We start from the raw sequence: 24,179 nt of genomic DNA on the forward strand, positions 1-24,179 counted from the left end.
CCTACAGCAACCGACTGACTTTTTCATCAACAATACTGCAATACTGTTGCTCTCTGGAACAGGGTTAATGCCTCTGAGGTTGGCTTAGAAATTATATTATTGAAAACAGATATCACAGACTTTTTCTAACATGCCAGTGGGTTGCACATGAGATAGAAATTGATTTTAAACCTAACACCAGATACTAGAGCCAGAATAAAAATATAACCTTAAAACTAATAAAATCTTAGTTTTTCATTGTTAGTCATTTTGTTTTTGCAAAATAATTAAGTATGTCCAGTCTATAGCTTTAACAGACACGTTATGACACATTAGGGGTTGCCTAATTATCTTAATTATACACTTGTGAGAAACAAATGCAATTATTACAAGAAAAGGAAGCAAAAGCAGATGGGATAAAATAATAAAATAATTTAAAACTAAAAAACACCAATTAAAAAAAACTTGGAGGAAACAATAAGCAAACTTTGGGGGGGAAAAAAAGAAGTAACATAAAAAAATAAAAAATAAACAATAAACAATGAATTTCCCTAAGGATCATTTAATAAGTACTGTTTAAATAGATTCCTTGGAAATTCATATTTCTTCGCTGAACAAGAACAGACAGCAGGTACATTAGATATTCCTAGATTCATCTGAACAGCGTCTGTTTGGCAGAGTGGCTCAGCAGGACATATTTCTACAGAAGCTTCTGTTCTGTGGTACGGTATATCAGTTCCTATTTGTTTTCTAGAAAAGCTTATGACATGAGATTTAGCACCAAGCCATAAGTAGATGTTTTTGATGTAGCCAGCACGTTTGCAGATCTGCAGATCTTTGGAAAGATGTGGAGTCTCGGATTACTACAGGTGAGATCTCTGTACCAGGTGATGATAAATATATCAACCAAATATATATCAACCAAATATCTTGTGACATGCCAGAAAAAAAAACACTTGATGACAAAGCAAATGATCTGACAGATGAACTGTAATATCTGACACTAAATGATGATTAAAGGAAATTATTTAAAAATTTTGCTGATGGCTAAATGTGATCATTTCAGTAAAATGTTAATTTTATTTCCATTCAGTTTGAATTATAAAGGTTTAAACTTTTTTTATATATATTTTACTAGAGGCTTACATTTTCATGGGTTTTAGAGTGTCTGCTTTCAACGCTGAATTTCTATTTCATGTCACATTACACAGTAGTGCTTAATGGTTCATGAAACACTCAGGGTTTTATAAATTTGTAGTTTTTCAAGTATTTCTGTTTTTACCTAGCCTACTAGGGCAATAAATTCATTGAAATGTTCCAAACAACAAAAAGTGTTTTTTTTTTTACCCCACGTATGTTCCTATCTTCAAAGTAAATGGTGTTATCAAGCTCACTTCTGCTCTCTGAAATGCCCCAAGTGCATTTAAAATTTGAAGCTGTTATTTTCAGCCACTGAAATTCTGTGTAATGTTATCTGAACTGAGGTAAAAACGTTTCACACTGAAAGCCAACAGTGTCCTGGCTAATTTTATATCAGACTTGAAGCGATAAAATCATTCATTTGCTGATACAGATTGAAAATATTTGATAAGTCGATTTCCATTCTGCCTGGCGAAATGGAACACCAGTGTATGATCTTGTGAAATTCATGTAAAAAAAAGGGTTAAAGAAATCTGAATGTATATTTAGATTCTCAGTGAGCAATCTCATTGCAACAGTACTGTAGCACCACCTGAGCTAACATAAAGAAAAAACCTTGAGGGAAACCAGACAAACCCAAACTCTTCTGGGTGACACCAGATAGTGAGATTATAAAATCATTACACTACTAACGGTGTTTAATGGATGTTCAGTATGAGCATATTGTGAAATAATGAATACTGGGGTGAACATAAGACAGTCTTTATGATAACAACTACAGTACAGTTAGTTACAAGTATACAGTATTCTGATGAGATTATACACTAAAGCAAAGGAGAGCTTGAGGCATATTCTGAGAAATAAGATTCTGTAAAGTTTTGGTTGATGAATATGAGAGTTTGGTAGTTAATATAATGTAGAGTTGTTATTGTGTTTACATGACAGCAGCTGATGTGAAGACAACTGAACAAGGTCAATAGTATGTAGCTGACTAGCTGTTTTTCCCCAGGAAATTTACTACATTATTACTACATTATTTTTAAATACTAATTGTGTTACATCATGCCTTAAATAAATACTTTTTTGTATTTTTCATTCTTTTAGAACACAAGCTTGTCACACTAATGTTTTTTTTATGGGAATGACTACCTTTTCACAAAGCTTTCATTCCTAAAAGCTACCAATACAAAGCAATGTCCTTCGTTCTAAATGCCACTTGATCCCATTATACTTGCCCTTTTTATACACTTTTGTTCAGTTGTGAATTCAGTGTTATCATTTCCATGACCCTGTAATAGGTTTTATAGCTTCCTTGCTATTGTCTTTCAACTTAATTTTTAGCTTATGTTTGCTTTCTCCCCTCAAGGAGACCTTCATTTCCTCAGTGTTATTATATTTACCCAGTATATCATTACTTTCTTTACTCAGATGTTCTGACAGCAAAACTGAACCCAATGAACACTTTTTTAGGGCCTCAAACCATCCTTGAAGCTTAGCAACATCAACAACAGAAGACAGCACCTAAATAGCACCTTTTGGCCGTGTCCCTGAAAAAAATATCTCTTGTCCGCACAACGTTCCACAGCCTATTAAAGGAACATCAGTGCTCTTCTTGCTTTGAACAGAAATGCAGTTTCCTTGCAATGTTCTAAGGATACCAAATGACTTTCACAGACTGTGCCTCTGGATGGGCGACTGCACTATGGGACCAACAATTGACAAAAACCCACCATTTAGAAACTTTTTCCACCGATAGTGATATGCTGTGACGATTTATACAGGAGCTGCCGAGAGCTGGCAGAATGAGAGGGATCTGGTAATGCCATTTTATAATAAATTTTTACTGTGAGTATCTAGGATGTTCTCATTAATCAGGACAGGGTGTGCTAAAGCATTTCCAAGACCATTCAACTTGATCATCAATTTTGCAAAAAGTACTGCAAAAAAACTATGAGTATCTTAACTTCACCTCCAATACGTTTCTTCTGTCCCTTCATGCACATCCATCAGCAATGATTGTACTGTAAGATGTCTTGACATTTCAAAACACAGAGCACTGGATCATTGTTAACAGAGAACACTGTTATTAACCTGTAATCCTTTTTGTTCACCTCCACTAAGAAACAAGTACAATTAACTGCCTCTGATTACACAGGAGCAGAGTAGAATACACAGAATACACATTTCCCTAGAGATGAGCCATATGGTTTCCAAGTCCAACCAATAGGCTGTCTGTCAATAATGTGGACTTGCAGAACCTAGGCCTCATCAATTGGAATATTGACTTGTGAAATGTCCAGAATTTTCTAACTAATCATTAATCAACCATCAGCATAGCCTACACTTACACCCACAAGTCGAAACGATTGGTTTCTTTGCTTTGAGGGTGTCTGACACTGTCAGAAATAAAGGCATTTTACAGTCTTTATGTTTCCGAAGGTACAAACTTGGAAATGTACAGTAAATGTACCTTCAAAAGTATAACAGCGCACCTTGTGATTCAATTTTATACCCATATAATGTTCCTTCACAATATACAATGTATTCTCATTTTCAGGACCAAGTTTATACTCAATTTCAGTGCCTTATTCTTTGAAGCCTGGTTTACACTTGACACTTAAAGTGTGGGTATGGACACAGTTCAGTGACAGGGTTCACAACTCACCTGCGTAACCTTATGTACACATAGATTACACGACAGAACCAGACATCCCTGTCCATCAGGCTAGTTGTTCAACTACATAATTTCTTAGAAAACCTTTAACACATTGTGCAGTAGCTCAGTTTTAAAAAATAATTCCTGATGTCATTGATATTGTATTCATGAGCTTTATATACTGATTGGTATTTACCAAACATACAGTTCCTCTTTTTGATGGTTGTATAACCTTTTCCAGCAATTGACCTTTACTTTAAAACCACAATTTACACATCACATAGAATGCTTTTTTTTATTGTGTAGGTGCAGTTGTGTGATGAGCTACAGTCTTAGTACACTGAATGTTTTTAGCCACACAGTGATCACAATTTCCTGCTACATCAAGCGTTTTTTGCTGCGTTTTCTTACACCCAGATCTTGGGCTCAAATATACTGTTAGACATAATAGACACTATGTAGCATGAAGAATGGAGTTCAGGAGACAAATAATTTGTGAATGTGCATTACTGTAATTTGCTACATGAAAACATCACATTTAAAGATTTAGCTTTCAAGTAAAGAACTGATTTGATCAATAATGTTACAAATATCTGCTAGGGGCAGGACAGTGGCACAGCAGATAATGTTAACACCTCGCAGCTTGGGTTTATGTGCATGTTCTTTAGCCAGGGTTTCCTCTGGGTTCTCTAATTTTCACTTTCCTCTTTCCCAATATTTCAAATTGCCTGTGTGTGAATGTGTGTACATAATGTAGTGCCCTGTGATGTACTAGCCTCACATTCAGGGTGTATTTCCGCCTTGTGCCAAGATGAATGAATGAAAATTTTTTTTACGTTTTATTTAAATTTTATTTTGGCCATAAGAAGACATTCATCCTCTGTATTGTAGTTTATTGATAATACTTCTAAATAAAGAGAGAAAATATCTCAATAGTTAATTGAAATAAAACAATCCCAAATAGTGTGTGCACTTTACCAGCAGTCACAAATTTAAAATTCTTTATAATTCTTCCAAAATATGAAAAAAACATTTTATTTCATTCTGACTTTAACTGATTCTAAGTACTGTAATAAGTACTTCAAATCTCAATATTAAACTGGGATTATTAATAATGTCATCTTTTTTACAGCACAAGACAATATGTGAAAAACCAAAACACTACTGTTGTTCCTTAAAAAAGAATTCTCAAGATGCTCTGTATGAGTCTGTCTGTAAAAGCTCAGCAGAGGGAGGGTATAGAGAGTGTTATGAAAGAGGTGGTCATCTGTCAACCATTTCAGCAGGGCAACAATAGTGGATAATAAAGCTGGAGTTACCAAAAATAGCTAAATGTACTGCTGACAAAGTCTAGCAAATCACACACTGGTAGTGTCTCACAGAATTATGAGCTATAGTTTTATAGGCTAGTTTTAGCTAGCAAACTACTTTTGCTTTCCCCAGCATCTGTTTTTCCAACCTGCCTGTTTGCTTTATCTCATAAGATCATCTTTAATATGTAAATTGTGATCAGTTATTAGTTTTATATTTATTAATTTGGCTTATGTACGATAAAACACAAATTCCTTTAGCAGATGCTAATTTAGCTGGATTTCAACAAAATTCCAGGTAGCAAACTGACATAAGACTTTTAGATGCATTTTTTATCCAACTTGCTAATTTTGGCTTAGGAATCGCTTCTTGGAACAAAAGAAAAATTGGCAAAGTGGATTTACTGCTGGCTAGCTATGAAAAGTGCTTCTTTATAAAGGTTGGGCCAATGGTAACAAGATTGTCATGAAAATGTGCTACTTTTTCAACACTGGGTTAGTATTGGTTGAGCTTTGCCAGGGTTTTTATTAAAAACTGTCTCTTCCTAACACTGACTCTGTTCTGTGAAAGGAAGGGCAACTGATTTAGCACATGGGTAATATGTTGCTTGAATTCATGAAGCCAGGAATGCTATAAATGTCATAGGTACTCTCAGGTCGTCTCCATATAAGTTGCTTGGCCAATTCATTAACATTTTCCCCAGCAAATAGCTAGCTAGCTATGTTTTATAAGAATACCACAAGAGTATGACACATAGGATAACACATATGTAGCTAACAGCTTTTCTGTACTGTGTAGCTGACAGGTTTTAAGTGAACAAGTAAGTAATATAATAGAACAAGGCAGCTAGTAACAAGCTTTACTAACAAGCTAAGCACATTTACACCATTTTCCACCATTAAGTACTGTACTGTCAAAGCTTGCTGAAACAGACCGCAACCTCTGTCCAAGGCATCCATCAAGCAGCAGCATTTACACTATTTAACACAACCTGGGAAACAGATGACTTTCAAACATAAGCCCTTACCTTAAACTCTGTCTCTATGTTAGCGAGTCGTGCCAGTTCATTGCTGAGCTCCAGAGCTGTGAGAACAGGGTCTTCACTTGAAAGTGACAGGTAGGCAGCACTAGCGAGCCCTTTATATGCATTCATACGTGATCTTGAGTGACTAAAAGAGTCACGCTTCTGCTTCTCTGTGCACTCGTTGCACTTGCAGAAGTAGTCATGAGGCCGCTCTATCCTGGCACCCTTCATCAACAGGATGTGCACGATCTCATACTCTTGGCAGTGCGAGGCCAAAATCACTGGAGTTATGTCCTGTGAAAAACGTGTTCCGTCCTCATCATACGCATAAAAGTCATCATCTCTAAGTTCCTGTTCCAGAGGACTTAACGTTAGTCTCAGACCTCCTGCAAATGCCGGGTGAGCCAAAATTGCTTCAACAATTCGTACATAGCCTTTGCTAATAGCCAAAAGCAGAGCATCCCCCACTCTTGCAAGCCCCTTCTTTTTCAGGAGCAGCTCTGTGACTTCCAAATGTTCATTAGCTACAGCTAGCTGCAATGCATTCTGGCCCATGTAGTCCACACAGTTAAAGTTGAGCGTTTTGCACTCTTCGAGCATTTTGCGGACAACAGGGATGTTTCCATATTCAGCAGCATCAAGGAAACGTTCCTCATCTGTAGTGAGACTTGTGCCACGCTCGTTAAACATGTATGCGGGGCCTCGAATGGCCTGCCGACGGCCCTTTTCCCTCAGCGTGGTGTGCCTGCGATGCATCATTGCTGGTCTGAAACAGAAATAGTGAAATAATAAAAAACGTGAATGTGTGCCAGACAGAAAGGAACAGTAAAAAAAGTATAGATAAAAGTGAAGTACAGAAAATGACTAATCTATTAACGCTAATCTTCAGCAGGTACCAAAAGCTCAACAACTGAAACCTTTGCCACTGGAAAAGTGCTATAAGGGAAGAAAATGCCACACAATCCCAGCTTTTGGATGACAAGGGTTGGGGCATTTACTGCGAATGGAAAAGGCCTCACATGAACCACTCCTTTCATCAGTAGCATTTATTTGTACTCAGTTATACGTTCGTATCTAGACTCAATATTCAAAGATCTCTAACTGAACTATAAATCCCAACAAACACTGACCTTTGGCTTGATTAGTAGACATATTGTGGATTAAGATTGTCACAGATGGTGAAGCATTTCTGTAGATAAATGATTTCCCAATGTTGTTCCATATAGTGATATAGTAAGTATGTTAACAAGGGCTTGGGCCACTCACATAGCTTCAGTGCATACATTTATGTTTTGATTCTACAAATCTAATTAAGTTTACTGGAGGGGAAAAATATGGTTCTTCATCCAAAATGATATTCCCTCATTTGGGAATGTTGTTTTGATAAAGGTAGTGCAGAGTGTTATCTAACACATCCCTCCAAAATCTCACGATCATATGCTACATCATTAGCCTCAAACCATTTACCTTGTAGATGGGGACTGGGTCATCCTAGACAAGACCATTCCAATCTGAAATACTTTGTACTGATTGACAGTGACTCTTTCCTCTAAGAGGACCAGTGGAGCCAAACCATGGCAGCAAAATACCTCACAACATAACAGAGCCACTGTTTTTTTTCTCCTTTAATTTGACACCTAAGTGCATATCTGATGCTGTTGAAATACTTAAGTCCTTAAGTGAAACTTCACACTGTTATAACAACATACTTTAATACAACTTGTCTCCTATGTTCACGTGTAAGTTCAGTGACGTGTCACCAAACATCAAACACATTCACAGCACAAAAACACATCAGTGGAACAGTCTGGAACAAAATTCGATTCAGATCTAAAAGTGATCCAAGCTTTTAAAACTTTATTGATCCTGATATCGTTACTTTCTCATTAGGAGACAGAAATTCAAAAAGACTTATATCCTACTTCAGAGCTGCACTTAAATCTGGTCAGATCTTTAGGTAGGTTGTGAACTAATGTGTTTATAAATTTGTATTTATGCTTTAAGGGAGATTTAGGTGACCTTCTCCGGCCAGTTCAGCTCTCCCTCTGATCACACACCCTTCTGTCTGAATCCTCAGGAGGTAACAGCAGCACAGGAAAATCTATTCACTCAATACAGGTCTCAGACACACACACACACACACACACACACACACTTTGGACCATAGCAACACACAAGCACACACATAATATGCCTGTCAATAAACCTTTTACAGTCAGGGACAAGTGTTTCTGCCCAGAAAATTACATTTCCACATCCACAAAAGCACAATCTATTTCACAAACAATGCCCTGCAGCTACAAAAGAAACAAAATAACACTATCCATTTTCATGTTAATGCTAAATAAATTATAAGGAAAGAGAGAAACTGAAGTGGAATTGTGTCAAGCACTCGAGCTACTGTATTTGTATAAAAGATTGTAATACATTAAATTGCTACAGAGGATCACTATAGTGCTCTTCAGCAACTTCCCAAAATTATATTACTGCATTACATTCATTATTTATGCTAATAATGTCTGTGACCTACGCAATAAACTGACTATTTGTACATCAGAGATGTAAAGGAATCACATTATTAAAATAATGTTGAATAAATATGTTAAATATGTAAAATATGTTAAACAATTACAAGCACAGACACAAATAACTGTGTACTATTTAAATAATATTTTTTTATTTTCATTTTGAATTAAGGCTTATCTAGCCTGACTTAAACATACTGAACTCTAAAAACAAACCATAAAATGTTGATTTGTTCAAAGGGACCCAAAATTCAAAGAATAAATGTGCTATTATTTAATGAACCATCACTACCAAAATATGGGGTGGATGTGGATGTGGATGTGGGGTAGATGTGGGGTGGATGTGGAGGGGCACGTGGAGGGAGATGTGGGTTGGACCTGGAGGGGGACGTGGTAGCCTAGTGGTTATGGTGTTTGACTACTGATTGGAAGGTTGTAAGTTTGAATCCCAGGTCCCCTGTCTACCACTGCTGGGCCCCTGTTCAAGGCCCTTAACCCTCAATTGCTCAGTTATATAAAATGAGATTAAAATGTACATGTAAGTTGCTCTGGATAAGGGCTTCTGGCAAATGCTGTAAAAGATGACTGTTTTATTCTGATTAGTGTTGTGGTGGATACAAGGACCCTGGACATGAGCAAGCACACACACACACACACACACACACTTGATTACCTTGAGGGGGATTTAATTTAGCCAATGGTATATTTTTTGAGAGGTGTGAAGAACCCAGACAACCCAGAGGAAACTCATGCAGACACAGAGAGGACTCGAACTCATGACTGAACTAAAAACCACGTACTGTAGCTGTGAAGTGGCACTGCATCACCACAAAAATAATCATTATTAATTGTAATGAGTTCTTGATTTTATTAAACAAAATCCAAAGGAAAAATCATATGGACATTATAAAGAGGAACATAGACCTATTTGTTTGAGTCTAGACCAAGTTCAGTTCAAATCAGAATACAGTTACAGATGTCTGAAGCAGTGAACAGATTCATATAGTGAAAGCGATTTGTTTACAAGAAGGGTGAAGAAAGACAATGACATTGTTGTGGGTCTAAGATACAGAAATGTCCTTAAAACACAGGTACTGTATAGAAAATCCAATGTATTTCAGTTTCTACTTGGGTAGTGCTTGTAATGATGGAAATTTACAGAAATATATAAATTCAAGCTGTAAATATGAAATGTATAAATTTATCCTTAATAAGCAAGCCAGTGGTGAGGGCAGCAAGAAAAAAACTCCCTGAGACGATATTAGAAAAAGAAGAACGCCATACTCATCTGGGTGACACTGGAAAGTGTAATTCAAAAATGAATTTCTGTGTGCTATATGGTCAAAAAGTGCCATTATGTAACCAGGAAATTTATTTGAGTTTCAACACAAAGTCTATGTTGTTTTTAATTTTGCAAAAAAAAAATAAAATCAATAGATCAAGACAAGAATCGATTCTTCCCAATAATGTGTTTCACAGACTCAGATGTTATTATTAGAAATTGATTTAACAGTCTCAGCACAATTAAAAACAAAGCAACAAAATTTTGCTTTGTCAGTCTCTGAATTGATTAGCATTTCTCTCATTGATTTAGTCTGATTTTCTCCAAGACATTCTTAGTTTCATCCCCATGGAGACAATTCTTCATTAAGCTGACATTAGCAGAAATAAACACCAGAACAAACAGTGATCACAGGGAAATTAAGCCTGACACATTATTGGCACTCTGTTTGCACACTGTATGTAGGGAATTGATGTGTTGTTGTTTTTTACAATTTTAAAATGGGTTTTGACCAAAGTAACAAAATTTGGACTGCTGACTTAAAATCTTTTGGACAAAAAAAACCAAAAAAAAAACCCAACAAAAACAAAAAAAACCAAGCAATCGTAAGGATCTGATAACATCTTGCCGCTCGGATTAGCTGAGGTTTTATCTCTTCCGAACAACCGGCTCAGAGCCACCTGTATCTACAATTCATCTCTCTGTTCAACAGAGTATAAGAGAAAAGGGATGAAGAAAGAGAGTCTCATAGAGTGTAGAGCCCTTAGATAATACATGCTAGATGATCACAGAATTCAAAGAGATCAAACACATGGGACACAGAGTGGAAATGGAACCCATTCAGAAATCTCCTGCTCCTGGTGGACATGAAAGGGTGTGGGACCGAGAAGTGCGTGCTGCACTAAGTAAAGTGATTGTGTAAAGTGCCATGTGTGATCATGGGTGTGTATACTGTAACTGCACATGCATATGTGACTGTTGAATCTATGTTGACTCTTTAATAACAATTTGGATTTAAGATTACAAGGAATCAGTAAATTCCACCCAAACATTCATTGGCTGCTAACTACCCACCCTGGAAGAGCTATACAACTCTCACCGCGACGGCAGAGCAAATAACATACTGAAAGACCCGACCCATCCTCAACACCATCTACAGTATTTGACCTTCTACTATCTGTCAGATGCTTCAGATCCATCACATCATGCACAAACAGACTCAGGAACACTTTCTTCCCCAGTGCCATTAGAGAACTGAAAACCAATAAAACACCCTCACTGAAAGTTCAGAACTACATACACTCATGTCTACACATTTCATAGACTCCTACTTCATATTTATTTATTCCCAACCACAGATCTGTACAGAAGGCATTGAATGTTCAATGTCTTCAAATATTTGAAACTGAACTTTTATTGTTACTTTACTTTAAATTTACTGTTCACATGTGCAATACATTAAGCCTAATATCTAAGCTGTTTGCTACCTCAATATTCTTTTATATATAAATATCTGTGTGTACTTTTTTCTTTTTACCATTTTCTTTTTACGTATCTATCTATCTATCTATCTATCTATCTATCTATCTATCTATCTATCTATCTATCTATCTATCTATCTAAAATCTAATGACTTTTGAATCTGAAGCTAATGGATGTTAAATCTGAGATACTTTAAGTGCATCTAAAATTTGAAGCTTTAATCAACCAGTAAAATTGTGTGTAAGATTATCCCAACAGACCTAGAAACATCTCACACTGAAAGCCAGCTGTGTCAAAAATAATTTTATATCAGACTATCAGATAAAATAATTCATTCGTAAATAAAAAAGGCCAATAACCCAATTTTCATTTCACCAGTGTACTGGTAAAAAGGGTTAATGATTGACAGAAGAAAGAAAGCAAGCCATCCTTACCACAGCAATCCCGGAGTAAATCCAGGTTAACACCAAGGGTCTAACCCATTTGGTACACCATGTAATATAAAATGATATATTTCAGGCACAAATGCACAGGTAGATTGATTATAAGAATATACCTTCCAGCACAGCAATCAAATTTGGATGTTCGCTTGAATTATTTAAGCATTTACTGTAGGCTACTGCAGCAATTGGGAGCTGTATTTGTTGTTTTAAGACTGTACTACATTTATATCTGCATTTGAAACATAGAACTGTTATTCACATCAGCATTTTTGTAAAGTGTTGACTCAAACGATTAACTTTTAATGGTCTACTACATAAAACCAATAACTTAGGCTCTGGAATGACAGAAGATCATTTATAGGAAAAAGTTATAACAGAAAATATTCCATTGTACTGTATATATGACAAGGTTTTGCACAGTAACTGGTGCACTGTGCTGCTGATCATAAAAGTTCATCAATACGATTGTACATTTTAATATAAATCAATTAAATATTTCATAAATTAGATATCATGTTCTGCTGTTAGTAATGTTTTTGGTTGACAATAGCTTATGCACCAAATATTATAAGACTATAAGAATAATCTCATTTGTTCCATCATCACACCTGTGTGACATCCAATAGAAATTGATTATATGCTTCTCAACAGAACTGTACAGGTCAGCAATGTGATTTTTGTAGTTTCCCTTCACTGGAACTAAGAGACCCAAACCTGTTACAGCATGACAATTCCCCTGTCCACAAAGCAGGCTACATGAGCACATTGTGTGACAAGGTTGAAGTAAAAGATCTCAAGACTCCTGACCTCAATCCCAGGAACCTTTTGGATCAACTGCACTCCAAGCTTACTCATCCCACAGCAATGCCTGACCTCACTTATTCTCTTTTGACTAACTGAACACAAATCTCTGCAGCCACACTCCATAATCTACCTGAAAGCCTTCCAAGAAGAGAGAAGGTTATTATAACAAAGGGGATGAATGAAATTTGTATTGATTATAATGGTCATCAATCCACATACTTTTGGCCATATATTGTACATTCAAGATTAGAAGAATTTTCTGATGGCACTATTTTGTTCCAGGAAAAATGATCAGGGATCATTTGTGAATTGAGGTGGCATTTAATGTAGTTTATTAGGTCATGAAACAGCTTGGAAGAATCTGTTTTGCAGATGGTGCGATGAGTCAATCAGTGTTATTAGCATGTCATATTTTAGCACTTGTAGAATAATGAGTCACATGGTAACTGCAACTCAGGTCACTGGCTTAAATCTGTCAAATCATTTTCTTGTTTAATTATCAATGATGCACAAAGTCCAGTGCTTGTCCTTTAATCAGATATTTGACAGAGTTTAGAGAGAATGTAATAAAAAAAGCATAACCTTACTGTAGGTTTCTGTTTTTTGCCTGAAAGGACTTGACCCTGACATGGTCTTCAGCTGTTATAGCCCAACCAAGCTGCAGTGTGTTGTGCATTCTGAGATTCTTTCACAAAGATCACAATTTATTTCCATACTGAAGCTTTTGAAGACTACTGCTGCTACATGATAGATTAGATAAGCGCAGAAATGCATAGGCATACAGGTGTTCCTAATAAAGTGGAAAGTGTGTAGAAATGCTCATCTAGTTGAATAGACACATTACACACACACACAAAGAGAGTAATAACTATGCCTACTCCTCCACTCTATCCTTGTTGACCTCTTGTCTACAGCTCGCTTCTGCTCTCTCGCTCAGACAGCGAATGTACGGAAATGGGATTTTCGTGGTTGGTCATCACAGGACAAAGCACCAGCTGGAATTACAATCGGGTGACAGAAAGATAGTGAAAGAGATACTGACAGTCAGAGAGAGAGAGTGAGAGAGAGTGAGAGCAAGAGAGAGAGAGAGAGAGAGAGAGAGAGAGAGAGAGAGAGAGAGAGAGAGAGAGAGAAAGGATGAAAGGATGTAGGAAGGCCAGTGGACATGGTAAGAGCTTTACAGTTCCTGTCATTCTGACATTGAAAGGCTACACCTTTTAAACCTAACAGTGATCACATATTACTTAATAAACGTTCATCTTTTTGTTATTCTGTTCATACTGACACAAAACATACACTATATACTTTGCCTAAGACTAATTATTTACCCTTTATGCAATGAACACTAATATGATGCTCTCATTCACATTTATTATGAAATTCATCACAGAACCTCTGGATCTGTCCTGCACACAATCACTGACAATCACTCTGACTGTGAAAGCTGTGAATCTTTTCAGAAAATTCAGCTCTGTTTAAAACCTTAAATACCTGTTCTACACTTGTGACTTTTCAAATCTGTTTAATTTACATCAATATTAGGAAACATTAGTATCAAACTGTCTTAATAAATCCAATCAAAGCTGTAGACGAACACTGAAAATCTACTGGATCTGCTTAATGACTGAGGGAACCATTTGCATACATCTCTGAAATAATTCCAAGTTAAGTGTTATTAAGTAAATGTTGTGAATCAGTTATGAGCAGATGGACATGTCTAAGTTAAGATACAGTATAAGGTCAACAGGATTTTCTTCAACACTAGAAAATGCCATCAGTGACATCGTCTTTCCTTTCAAGGACTGACAAATATTAGAGCATCTACTGGATATGAAAAGTCATTTCAGATAATAACTTTTAAGAACGTTATTTAAGATCGAAGGCAGCACATCAGGAATACAAATGTGAGTACAAATAGCCGAAAGACTGATACAATAATTAGCTTGAATATACACATACAATCCTCAGGAGGAATTCTACAAACAAAAGCCAATACATTACCGGGGAAGATTGCGTGATATTTTTTGATATGGCTGATTTAAAATATTATCAACATGGAGCAGCAAAGGCAAAAATAATAAACAGAAGTAGTGTTTAGAAACGGTGTGATGCATCATATACGGTATGAGTGGATACAGAGAAGACTAAAAATACGCAGGTTTTCAACAAACTTAAATTCATATTAAATTCATCGGTTTATGAGAAGAATTTAAATAGACGCTCAAACATCCTCAGTGATAAATCCTGCTGATTCCCCTGATCAGTTAAACACAAAGACTATTGTGAAGTGATCGGATATATGTAAATATTCCTGTTTAAATTTCAACACACATGAAATTAATGAAGAAAAATAAAAACATACACTCTCAAACAAAGTCATTTGAGTGAACATGCAGAAGATGCAATTTAATCAAATTGACTGGTTTGTTCCTGGATGTATGAGTTAAAACCATTTTACATGCTGTGAATAATGCCAAGGGGGCACGGTGGCTTAGTGGTTAGCACGTTCGCCTCACACCTCCAGGGTTGGGGGTTCGATTCCCGCCTCCACCTTGTGTGTGTGGAGTTTGCATGCTCTCCCCGTGCCTCGGGGGTTTCCTCCGGGTACTCCGGTTTCCTCCCCGGTCCAAAGACATGCATGGTAGGTTGATTGGCATCTCTGGAAAATTGTCCGTAGTGTGTGATTAGTGTGTGATTGCGTGAGTGAATGAGAGTGTGTGTGTGCCCTGCGATGAGTTGGCACTCCGTCCAGGGGGTATCCTGCCTTGCTGCCCAATGATGCCTGAGATAGGCACAGGCTCCCCGTGACCCGAGGTAGTTTGGATAAGTGGTAAAAATGAGTGAGAGAGTGAGTGAATCATGCCATTTGCCAAAACCATCAAGTTGTAAAATTTACGGTAAAATCATTATAGTTTAAAAGGTATGTCTATTGTATTCTCAGTACAAAAATTATTTGAAATGAATTGATGTATTTTTATATTACTATCTATGAGATTTTCTCTCTGTTTCATTGCCCAGACTGCTTTGCAGATTCAACTCAAAATTTGCTATTGTGCAGATTACAAATCTAAAATAATCCAAACAATCCAATCTGCAGAATTAAGATTCTTTTATAGTGAATAGATTGTTAATGTCAGTCATCTGGATATATTTTTTGGGGTGAGGTGGGCAGAAAGGGTGAAATGTCCTTAGAGTATTAGTGCATTTCTCCCAGCATCATGTCTCCCTCCATTAGCTGTGGCACAATGTCAAGTTCAGAGTGTCCTCTCAAGGTTAAAATAGGAAAAGAATCACAAAATGCTTTTTACACCTATCCTTTGTGGCTTGTCAGCTGTTTTGCTCACACACGAGTGCATGCACCTTGACCCAATCCTGCTGGGAAAAAAAAAAAGTCATTATCCATTTGCTTCCAGTATGAGACGTTAAATCCGGTAGCATCTGTCTTGACTTATACAGCAGTTATGATGTCATGGGAAGTCAGGTGATCATTTCCCATTAAAAAAAAATATATCAGATATATGCATATATTCCTAGTATTAATTTCAACATATATTAATTCAGCTGGATGTGTTTCACCCTGGCAGTGCGATCAATGAGAGAGCAGCCAAAAAAAAAGTAAAGTTGTAACTAAATGGACTTTATACACTCTCGAACATAGCATTAGTCATATGGACTAAGTAGCATTAGTCGAGTGCTTGTAGTGTTTTAATTTAAGTCCATTCAACACAAGGCCAGCAGGATCATTAGGCATGAGAATAATTCATTAGTGAAAGCGTTCTAAGAGTCTGGGAGAAATTTGGGACACAGACCACAATTAAGGGTCTTGGCCTTTTTAGTGGAGATAAGGATCCGAGTGACTCGTCCTGTCTACGTGATGACCTGAACCAACCTGATCTGCCATGATCATTATAGCAATGTCTGAGAGAAGGTAGCAAGAAACTTAACTCAACAGATAATAAAGTTCATTGCCAAGAGTCAATGAATAGAGTGCTGCAAGGATAATGTAGCACAACCTGGAAGTTAGCATCACGCTGGTAACCTCAACTAAAAGCTTATTTTTCATTAGCTACTGAATTATTGCAGAAAAGAAGCTCTGTAACCAAATAAACATGTTTTGTTCATCAAGATGATCTTCTCAAATGAACACAGCTAAAGCTATAAACTATAAACAAACTATGCAACAATCACATGACTTCAACATCCACCAACTACATTTCTGAAAAATCTTTCAGTCTTTACTGAAAAAACAAAACAAAACATGGTTTTAGGGTTTTAAGATTCATTCCTGCTGCATACTGTTGGCTTAATGACTTACAATTTCCCTGTATATCATACAAACTGTAAATGTTACAGCAAAATTAGATTAAAATACTATTGAATAGGTGCTCTGTCACTCCATATATGTTAATTCTCCAAGATATTTCAATCAATTCGATTAGTACTGTAGTTACACTAATACATTCTTTTATTTTCTACTATTTACTAAATACTACATTCTTTTATTTTCTTAACAGAACAATAAATATTGTGCATCATCAAGTTGCAATTCTGGTTTTGGTTCACTGCTTGGAAAATGCTTGGAGTTGAACCCAAAATTTTCTTAATTACATGATTCTGACCACCAAAATCTAGGAGTCAAAGATTTAGACTCAATTCCACAAGCCAAAACTAAACCACTTTGTGCAAACAAAACAAACATAATGCATTTGACTCAGCATCCGACTCTTTCAGTTAGCAAGGCAGCCAACGAATATTAGCCTTTATTTTAAATTTGACTGTTCAGAATAAAACAAACCAAGGTGGGAACTGCAGGTGAATCCCCCTGACAGTGATTTAGACCATTGATCAACGGACTACACTCACATATAGTTACAGAAACAGTCTGTGGCTCCATTAAAAATAATGAAGCCAAAGAGTAATGCGTTATCAAAATAACTGTGCCCTGGTGAATATACTGTACAGACAAATGTACAAAATGGCTTGGAGCTCTGTCAATAGATCACTATGTCAAACAGATGTCATCAAATAAATTACAACACAATATGCTTTTCTGAGAGTATCATCAGTGTGTTTATACACTAACCAGTTCTATTGCACTGTTAAATGTTTTTAAAAAGGTAATTGTCATAACATTTAGATTTGGCTCTACTGTATTAGTGGGATATTTATTGTATCCTGCAGGCTACAGGCAATTGTCTTACTATTATACAAAAAAATAAGGAGATGAAAGTAGGAATTAACAAATAAATGTTGCAAAAACAACCTTGGCTGTGTTTACTAAAGGAATTGCTTGGCAGAGGGTACATCACTTTAAACTCTACCATTTAAGATTATCTTGTCTTTAGAAAGCATTTGGGAAACTGGGACTTAATCTATTTCTGATCTGATTTGAATAAGTTGTACATATTTGTATTAATCCAAATAAGTTGTTCAGCATCATACATAATAATGTCATGAGAAAATGTACAAATTATGGCTCGAATTTTCAACAGGAGCCTGATTTCTCATTGCTCATTGGCAAAAATGACCTGGTGCAGACCCAACACTAACATCCACACAATAACCAACTTTATACAAGCTTCATGAAACTGTAGGCTGCTAAAATGTCCCGTGTTCACATGTAAAAGTTATGTAAATATCACAAATATTTATGGTACGAAATATTTCAGTAATTAAAAAACTGATCTGATCAACACGACGCTTTAGGCCTGTGTGGCCTTGCTATTATCAGGGATGCTCTCCTGTAGGAACACAAGCCTTATCCTTCATTTCAACCTTAGACTTTAACTTTAACTTTTTATTCGAATTACGTGTTCACACTGCAAATGGGAGAAAGCGCAGGGGAAAAGAAGCAGTCATTTAAAAACAAAAGCAGGAGAAGATATTCCTAAATTCATGTTTATTATTATTATTATTATTATTATTATTATTATTATTATTATTATTATTATTATCATTATTATCGCAGTAATTTATCTGCACACACAAATCCTTCTCCATCACTGTGTTGGCATTCAAACCGCAGCATCAGACTTCTAAGCCAGAACTTACGTGTGAGGATGAACGCGGTTGATCCGGTGCTGCTTTACTCGGTATCGCGCGCACAGCTCCGCATAGTCTTCCTGTGTGTCCGCTCCGAGCTGAAGCGCGCGTGCCGGAGGAGGAACGGAGAGGAGGCGCACCGGAGCTCTGTTGCAGCCGCAGCCCGGGACTCCGCGCCTTGGAGCGGCCCACAGAGGCGGAGCTCCTGGCTTGAACCAGGAGAGAGGCGGGGGGCACGGAGCTGCTTTCTCTCTCCTCTTCCTACGGCCGTCTCCCGTCCTCCGTGACACATCAGTGTGGAACCCCGGATTCACATTGGAGACTCAGGTCAGCAGAGGCGGAGAGCGGACAGCAGCCCAGCGCGCAACAAGTAGCAGAGGAAAGAAAAGTTTCGGCATTTACGCTCAAATCCTCTCAGGAGACAATCTCGAAATCACACACACGCACACACAGAAAACCCGCGCACAAATGCGCAGAGATTCTGAACACACACACACACACACACACACACACACACACACTCGCGGTAAGTGCTACACAAACCACGCCGACTTGTATGAAGCACGTGCGTATGCAGGTTTTGAAGAAAAAGAAAGATTACCATAGGGGCGAGATGCTATCACTTTATTCCTGACATCTCCTTTATGGAGAAATCAGAAATCACATACACGTGTTCATATGTTTTTCACATGTTATTATGTGAATACGTAATTATATTTTGTAGGCTATGGTATGACCTGAAATTGCACATGAGAATTCATCAGGGAAAATAAGAATCACATCACATGCGTAACCTCTTTATTTTGGGTGGCAGTACATCTGGAGGAAAACTGTGCGTAAGGCAGAAATGCATCCTGGGAGATTTTGGCTTCAGGTTCATTGTTGAACAGTTTATTTATAAAATTTTTACACTGCTTCTGCCAAAATTATAGAGCTCACTGATCCAGAGCTTGGGTTACTATCTTGTTCCCAGGATCCTGAACCACTGTGACCCTGACCATGATAAAACTGAAGATGAATGAATTAACATTTTATTTTTAAAAAAAAAGGGTCTGAGTCAGATACAGTCAAAAAGATACAGTAAAATGCACTTTCCTTATTTGTATAAAAAACCTTAAAAAGATAATTAAATAATCTTCTTAAAAGGAAATTAACAGGTTCTTAAAAGGTTATTAACAACCAACTTGTGTTCAGATGTTATTGGCACTACTGCCTTTAGTGCCATGTAACATAATGTAAGCTTTGGTGCGATATATTTTAGCACATTACACTTCTTTTACATTTGGTTTAAGATCTATATTTTGTTGTCCCTTGGGGGATCCCTTAAAGTAGGAAGGATTTGACAACTGCAGGATTAGATTAGTCCAATGCTTGTTGACTTCCTAACGGCTGTGATGTCAATATAAGATGTGAATAGAATTAAGCAGACCAAAAGGAGAGAGTAATGTTTAATGGTTTATCTGAAGATCTGTATCTGTAGATCCATGTGTATCTGCACCAGGAAACCAGGAATTAAGATTCATCTTGAGTCAAGGCGTATCATTTCTCTCTCTCTCTCTCTCTCTCTCTCTCTCTCTCTCTCTCTCTCTCTCTCTCTCTCTCTCTCTCTCTCCTTAGTGGTAGGTGAAGCTAGGGTCAAGGAGCATGTCTGATAGCTAGGATGGATTACAGAAGCTCAGCTGCACAGAGATGGTATAGAAAGTAGAAAGGAGAGAGTCTGTGAGCCAAAGAGAGAAAGAGAAAGCACTTTCAATTGCCACAGAGGCACATTCTAGCGTAACAATGAGTAGTCAAAATCTAAATTTTTAATTAAGTTATATATTTTAACCCCAGATATTTTGAGAAAGCAAATAAACATGAGGAAGATCCTCAAAACGGTTCTTCTCAATGTCTTCTTGGTGATACCAGATACTGTAGGTGATGAAATGGGAATTGTATCGTTGACGTATGACTATAATATGTGCATTTTTTATATTTGTCATAAACTCCAGTTTAGTAAAAGTGCAAGACTCTAGTGCTTTTAGCTGAGGTCATTCAAGGCAGTTGGAAAATAAATTGCAAATGAATGTGACTCCGAATGCAAAAGCACAGCGGTAGTGTATTGAAATGAAGCAGCACAGTCATATGACTCAGTGTGTATGGAAGGAGTAGCCACAGCAGGGGAAACCTATCAGGATCTTATGTAGCATCATGTTAGGCAGTAGAATATCCACACCTCAATGAAGCTCATCTCCTGAGAGAGCAACTCTAAACTCTCAAATCATCCTTAACCTTAACTTTAATCATATTAACATCATGAATTTAGTCATAGGAAGTGAGTGTGAGACAATGCTGCTTGGTGTAAATGATAAATGCAGTGATTTGAACAGAGAGCAAAGTATACAGATTATTATTATACAGCAGCCGTCTACAAGCATGTACTGTATGTATACGCCATTCCTCATCAGAATTATTCATATTTTATTGTGTTACTTTGACCCTAAGCACAGGTTAGTGTATGTGTTAGAGTTTATAATGTGGGTGTCTTCTGCAGACTCTATATCTATAGGAAGATGGCTTGGCTTATCTAAATAAAATGGTCAAGTTAACAGTTACTGAAGATGAGAAACAAAGCTGTGTTATTTTGAATTGATAGTATTTATTCATTTAATTCGTGGTCAGTAAATATAGTCATGTGACAGTCAACACTTACTTAATTGCTTTTCATTTATTGCAAATATGCCATCTTAAGTTTGAAACTCGATTGCTATCCACTCCATATGCTAGACCGGGTCTATTTATACTTTGCACAGATGCTCTTGCAGGGGGAGTTTTGCATAATGGCTCTGGGATTACCGATCACTTACTGAGATGAATTGCAGGTCTATTGCCAAACAATAGACTTCACTAACAAAAATGAAATTAATCTATGACTATGAATACATTTTATGAATTGTGGTAAGATCAGTTTTAGTCGAGTTGATAACTGATACAATTTATGCATAATACTGGTTACATAAAATAATACATATTTTGCAAAAAAAAACAAAATAAGACTGTCTTTGAAGGAGAAACAAAATCTTTTTTCACAAGATTGAGAAAAAAAAAGTATATAAAAAGAGTGCATATATACAGTGAAGACTAAACTGTATAATTCACTCTTACATCATATACAGTAGATTAGGTTTCATTAGTTGTTCTTACTCTAGAACCCTGGAAAGTTCTACGTACAACAGTGGTTTCATATGAGAAATGGTTCTGTGTAGACACCCAGAACCTTTAATTAACCCTGAAAGATCACTTGAAAAACCCTTGATATTGAAGAGTCTGCATTAATGGATTTATACTTCAGTATGTAAATCAATAAATCAGAGAAAGTACTTTTCTAAGGAAAGATATTTGACAGAGAGGACCTTCCTTTCCTGGAAATAAATCGCGATTTTTCCCCACATGCCTACAGGATGCAAATTGGATTAGATCATATTATATGGTTTCTGTGATTTTTTTTTAAAACATTAATCCATTCAATATGGATTAAATATGTGCTTTGTTTTTGAATCTGGCAGTATTTTGAATCTTGGAAATATGATAAAACTCTAGCGGGAATGATTTGCGACTTTTACAGGAAGCACTCCTCATGTTGCTTTAGGAATGAATTTCAGGTTTCTATTGTTAAGATAAACATCTTCAAAGCTATTGATGGCTTCAACAGCTTTTCTAATTAATTCTTATTAGACCATACAGCCACCACTTAAACCCAGTGGACCAATTATACCATACTGTCAACTGAATGACTTATAATTGACAGCTTTATGTAAATGTCACTGGCCCTTTTCCTGCCATTTGAGGGCTAATTACATTTGGGATCTTTTGTTTTTATTATGATTGCCATGGTAGGAATTTTGATTCTGTCGTTAAGGTGTTGGGCTACCGGCTGGAAGGTTGTGAAGTCCCAGGCCCCTGACCAAGGCCATTTAACCCTCATTTGTATTAAAAAATGTACGATAAAATGTGTCAGTCTGTAATAGGTTATCTGTCAAATGATGTAAATGTTCAAATTTCAATAGTTGACCAGGAATGCATAAAACATTTGGATACACTAAATTAATACTTAGTGTGTGTATGCATGCATGGTGTGCTGCCATGGATTGTCTCATCCAGGGTGAATTCTTTTATCTTGTGCACAGTGTTCCCAGGACAGGCTTTGGAACCCTTGACCAGGATAAACCAGTTAATGGATGAATTAATGAAGAACTGAGTTAAGGATTAATGTATTTGAATTACAAATGGCATAGCCACTATTAGATTATTATGAGAAGCTATTATCCATCCATCCATCCATCCATCCATCCATCCATCCATCCATCCATCCATCCATCCATCCATCCATCCATCCATCCATTCATCTTCCATACTCTTTATCCTAAACTGGTTAGTGTATTTGGTAGTGTACAAAAAAAAACTATAGACTTCACTTTTTTTTTTAATTTTTAATATTTTTTTTATAATAAATTCTTCTTATTATTATTAATAATAATAATTATAACACCAACGGTGGCTTAGTGGTTTAGCACATTCGCCTCACACCTCCAGGGTTGGGGGTTCGATTCCCGCCTCCGGCTTGTGTGTGTGCAGTTTGCATGTTCTCCCCGTGCCTCGGGGGTTTCCTCCGGGTACTCCAGTTTCCTCCCCCGGTCCAAAGACATGCATGGTAGGTTGATTGGCATCTCTGGAAAATTGTCCGTAGTGTGTGATTGCGTGTGTGCCCTGCGATGGGTTGGCACTTCATCCAGGGTGTATCCTGCCTTGATGCACGATGACGCCTGAGATAGGCACAGGCTCCCCGTGACCCGAGGTAGTTCGGATAAGCGGTAGAAGATGAATGAATAAATAATAGCAACAATAATAATTAAATAATTATTTAATTAATTGCTTACTTTATCTGTCTATCTATCTATCTATCTATCTATCTATCTATCTATCTATCTATCTATCTATCTATCTATCTATCTATCTATTTTCATAATTATATGAGGATTTGTTAGTTGCAGACCTGTTTGGTTTTCTTTGTTTTACTTTATTTTGCCCTGGCTGATTTGGAACATTTGATAAAATCTAGGGAGAATTCCACCTCTGCAACACATTTTCTGTATATACTATATATCTATATATATTTAGTTCTAATACTTATAAATAAATCTGTGATAGATTGGTATCTCATTTCCAGATCCGACCCTGACCAGCAATGTGTTTAGTGAAGATGAATGGATATAAATATATAAATACAAATAAATGATAAATAAATAACGTTACCCAATATTATCATCTATTCCTATCACTGTAAAAAAAATAAATGCTGGGGTTTGTGTCACAATTCTCACACTCCTGTAAAGCAGGGTTTTGTTCTTATTCATTTAACAGAAATAAAATTAGTGAGTGAACAATATCCTCAGGGAGAGACCATTGTCTCATCGTACCATACCAAAAAACAAGAGAAACAGCAAACAATAAC

At 36.7% G+C, this 24,179-nt stretch overlaps 1 protein-coding gene across 1 annotated transcript in view; it reads right to left on the bottom strand.

Moving 5' to 3' along the window:
- trpc7b (transient receptor potential cation channel, subfamily C, member 7b) overlaps positions 1–6,869 on the bottom strand; it is a 49,270-nt gene extending 42,401 nt beyond the window's left edge. The window contains exon 1 of the mRNA XM_060886704.1: positions 6,114–6,869. Coding sequence (XP_060742687.1) covers positions 6,114–6,869 — 756 coding nt within the window. The remainder of the gene's footprint in view (positions 1–6,113) is intronic.
- Positions 6,870–24,179: the final 17,310 nt, after the last annotated feature.

Source organism: Tachysurus vachellii, chromosome 14 (assembly GCF_030014155.1).
Source record: "Tachysurus vachellii isolate PV-2020 chromosome 14, HZAU_Pvac_v1, whole genome shotgun sequence".
NCBI classification, from domain to species: domain Eukaryota; kingdom Metazoa; phylum Chordata; class Actinopteri; order Siluriformes; family Bagridae; genus Tachysurus; species Tachysurus vachellii.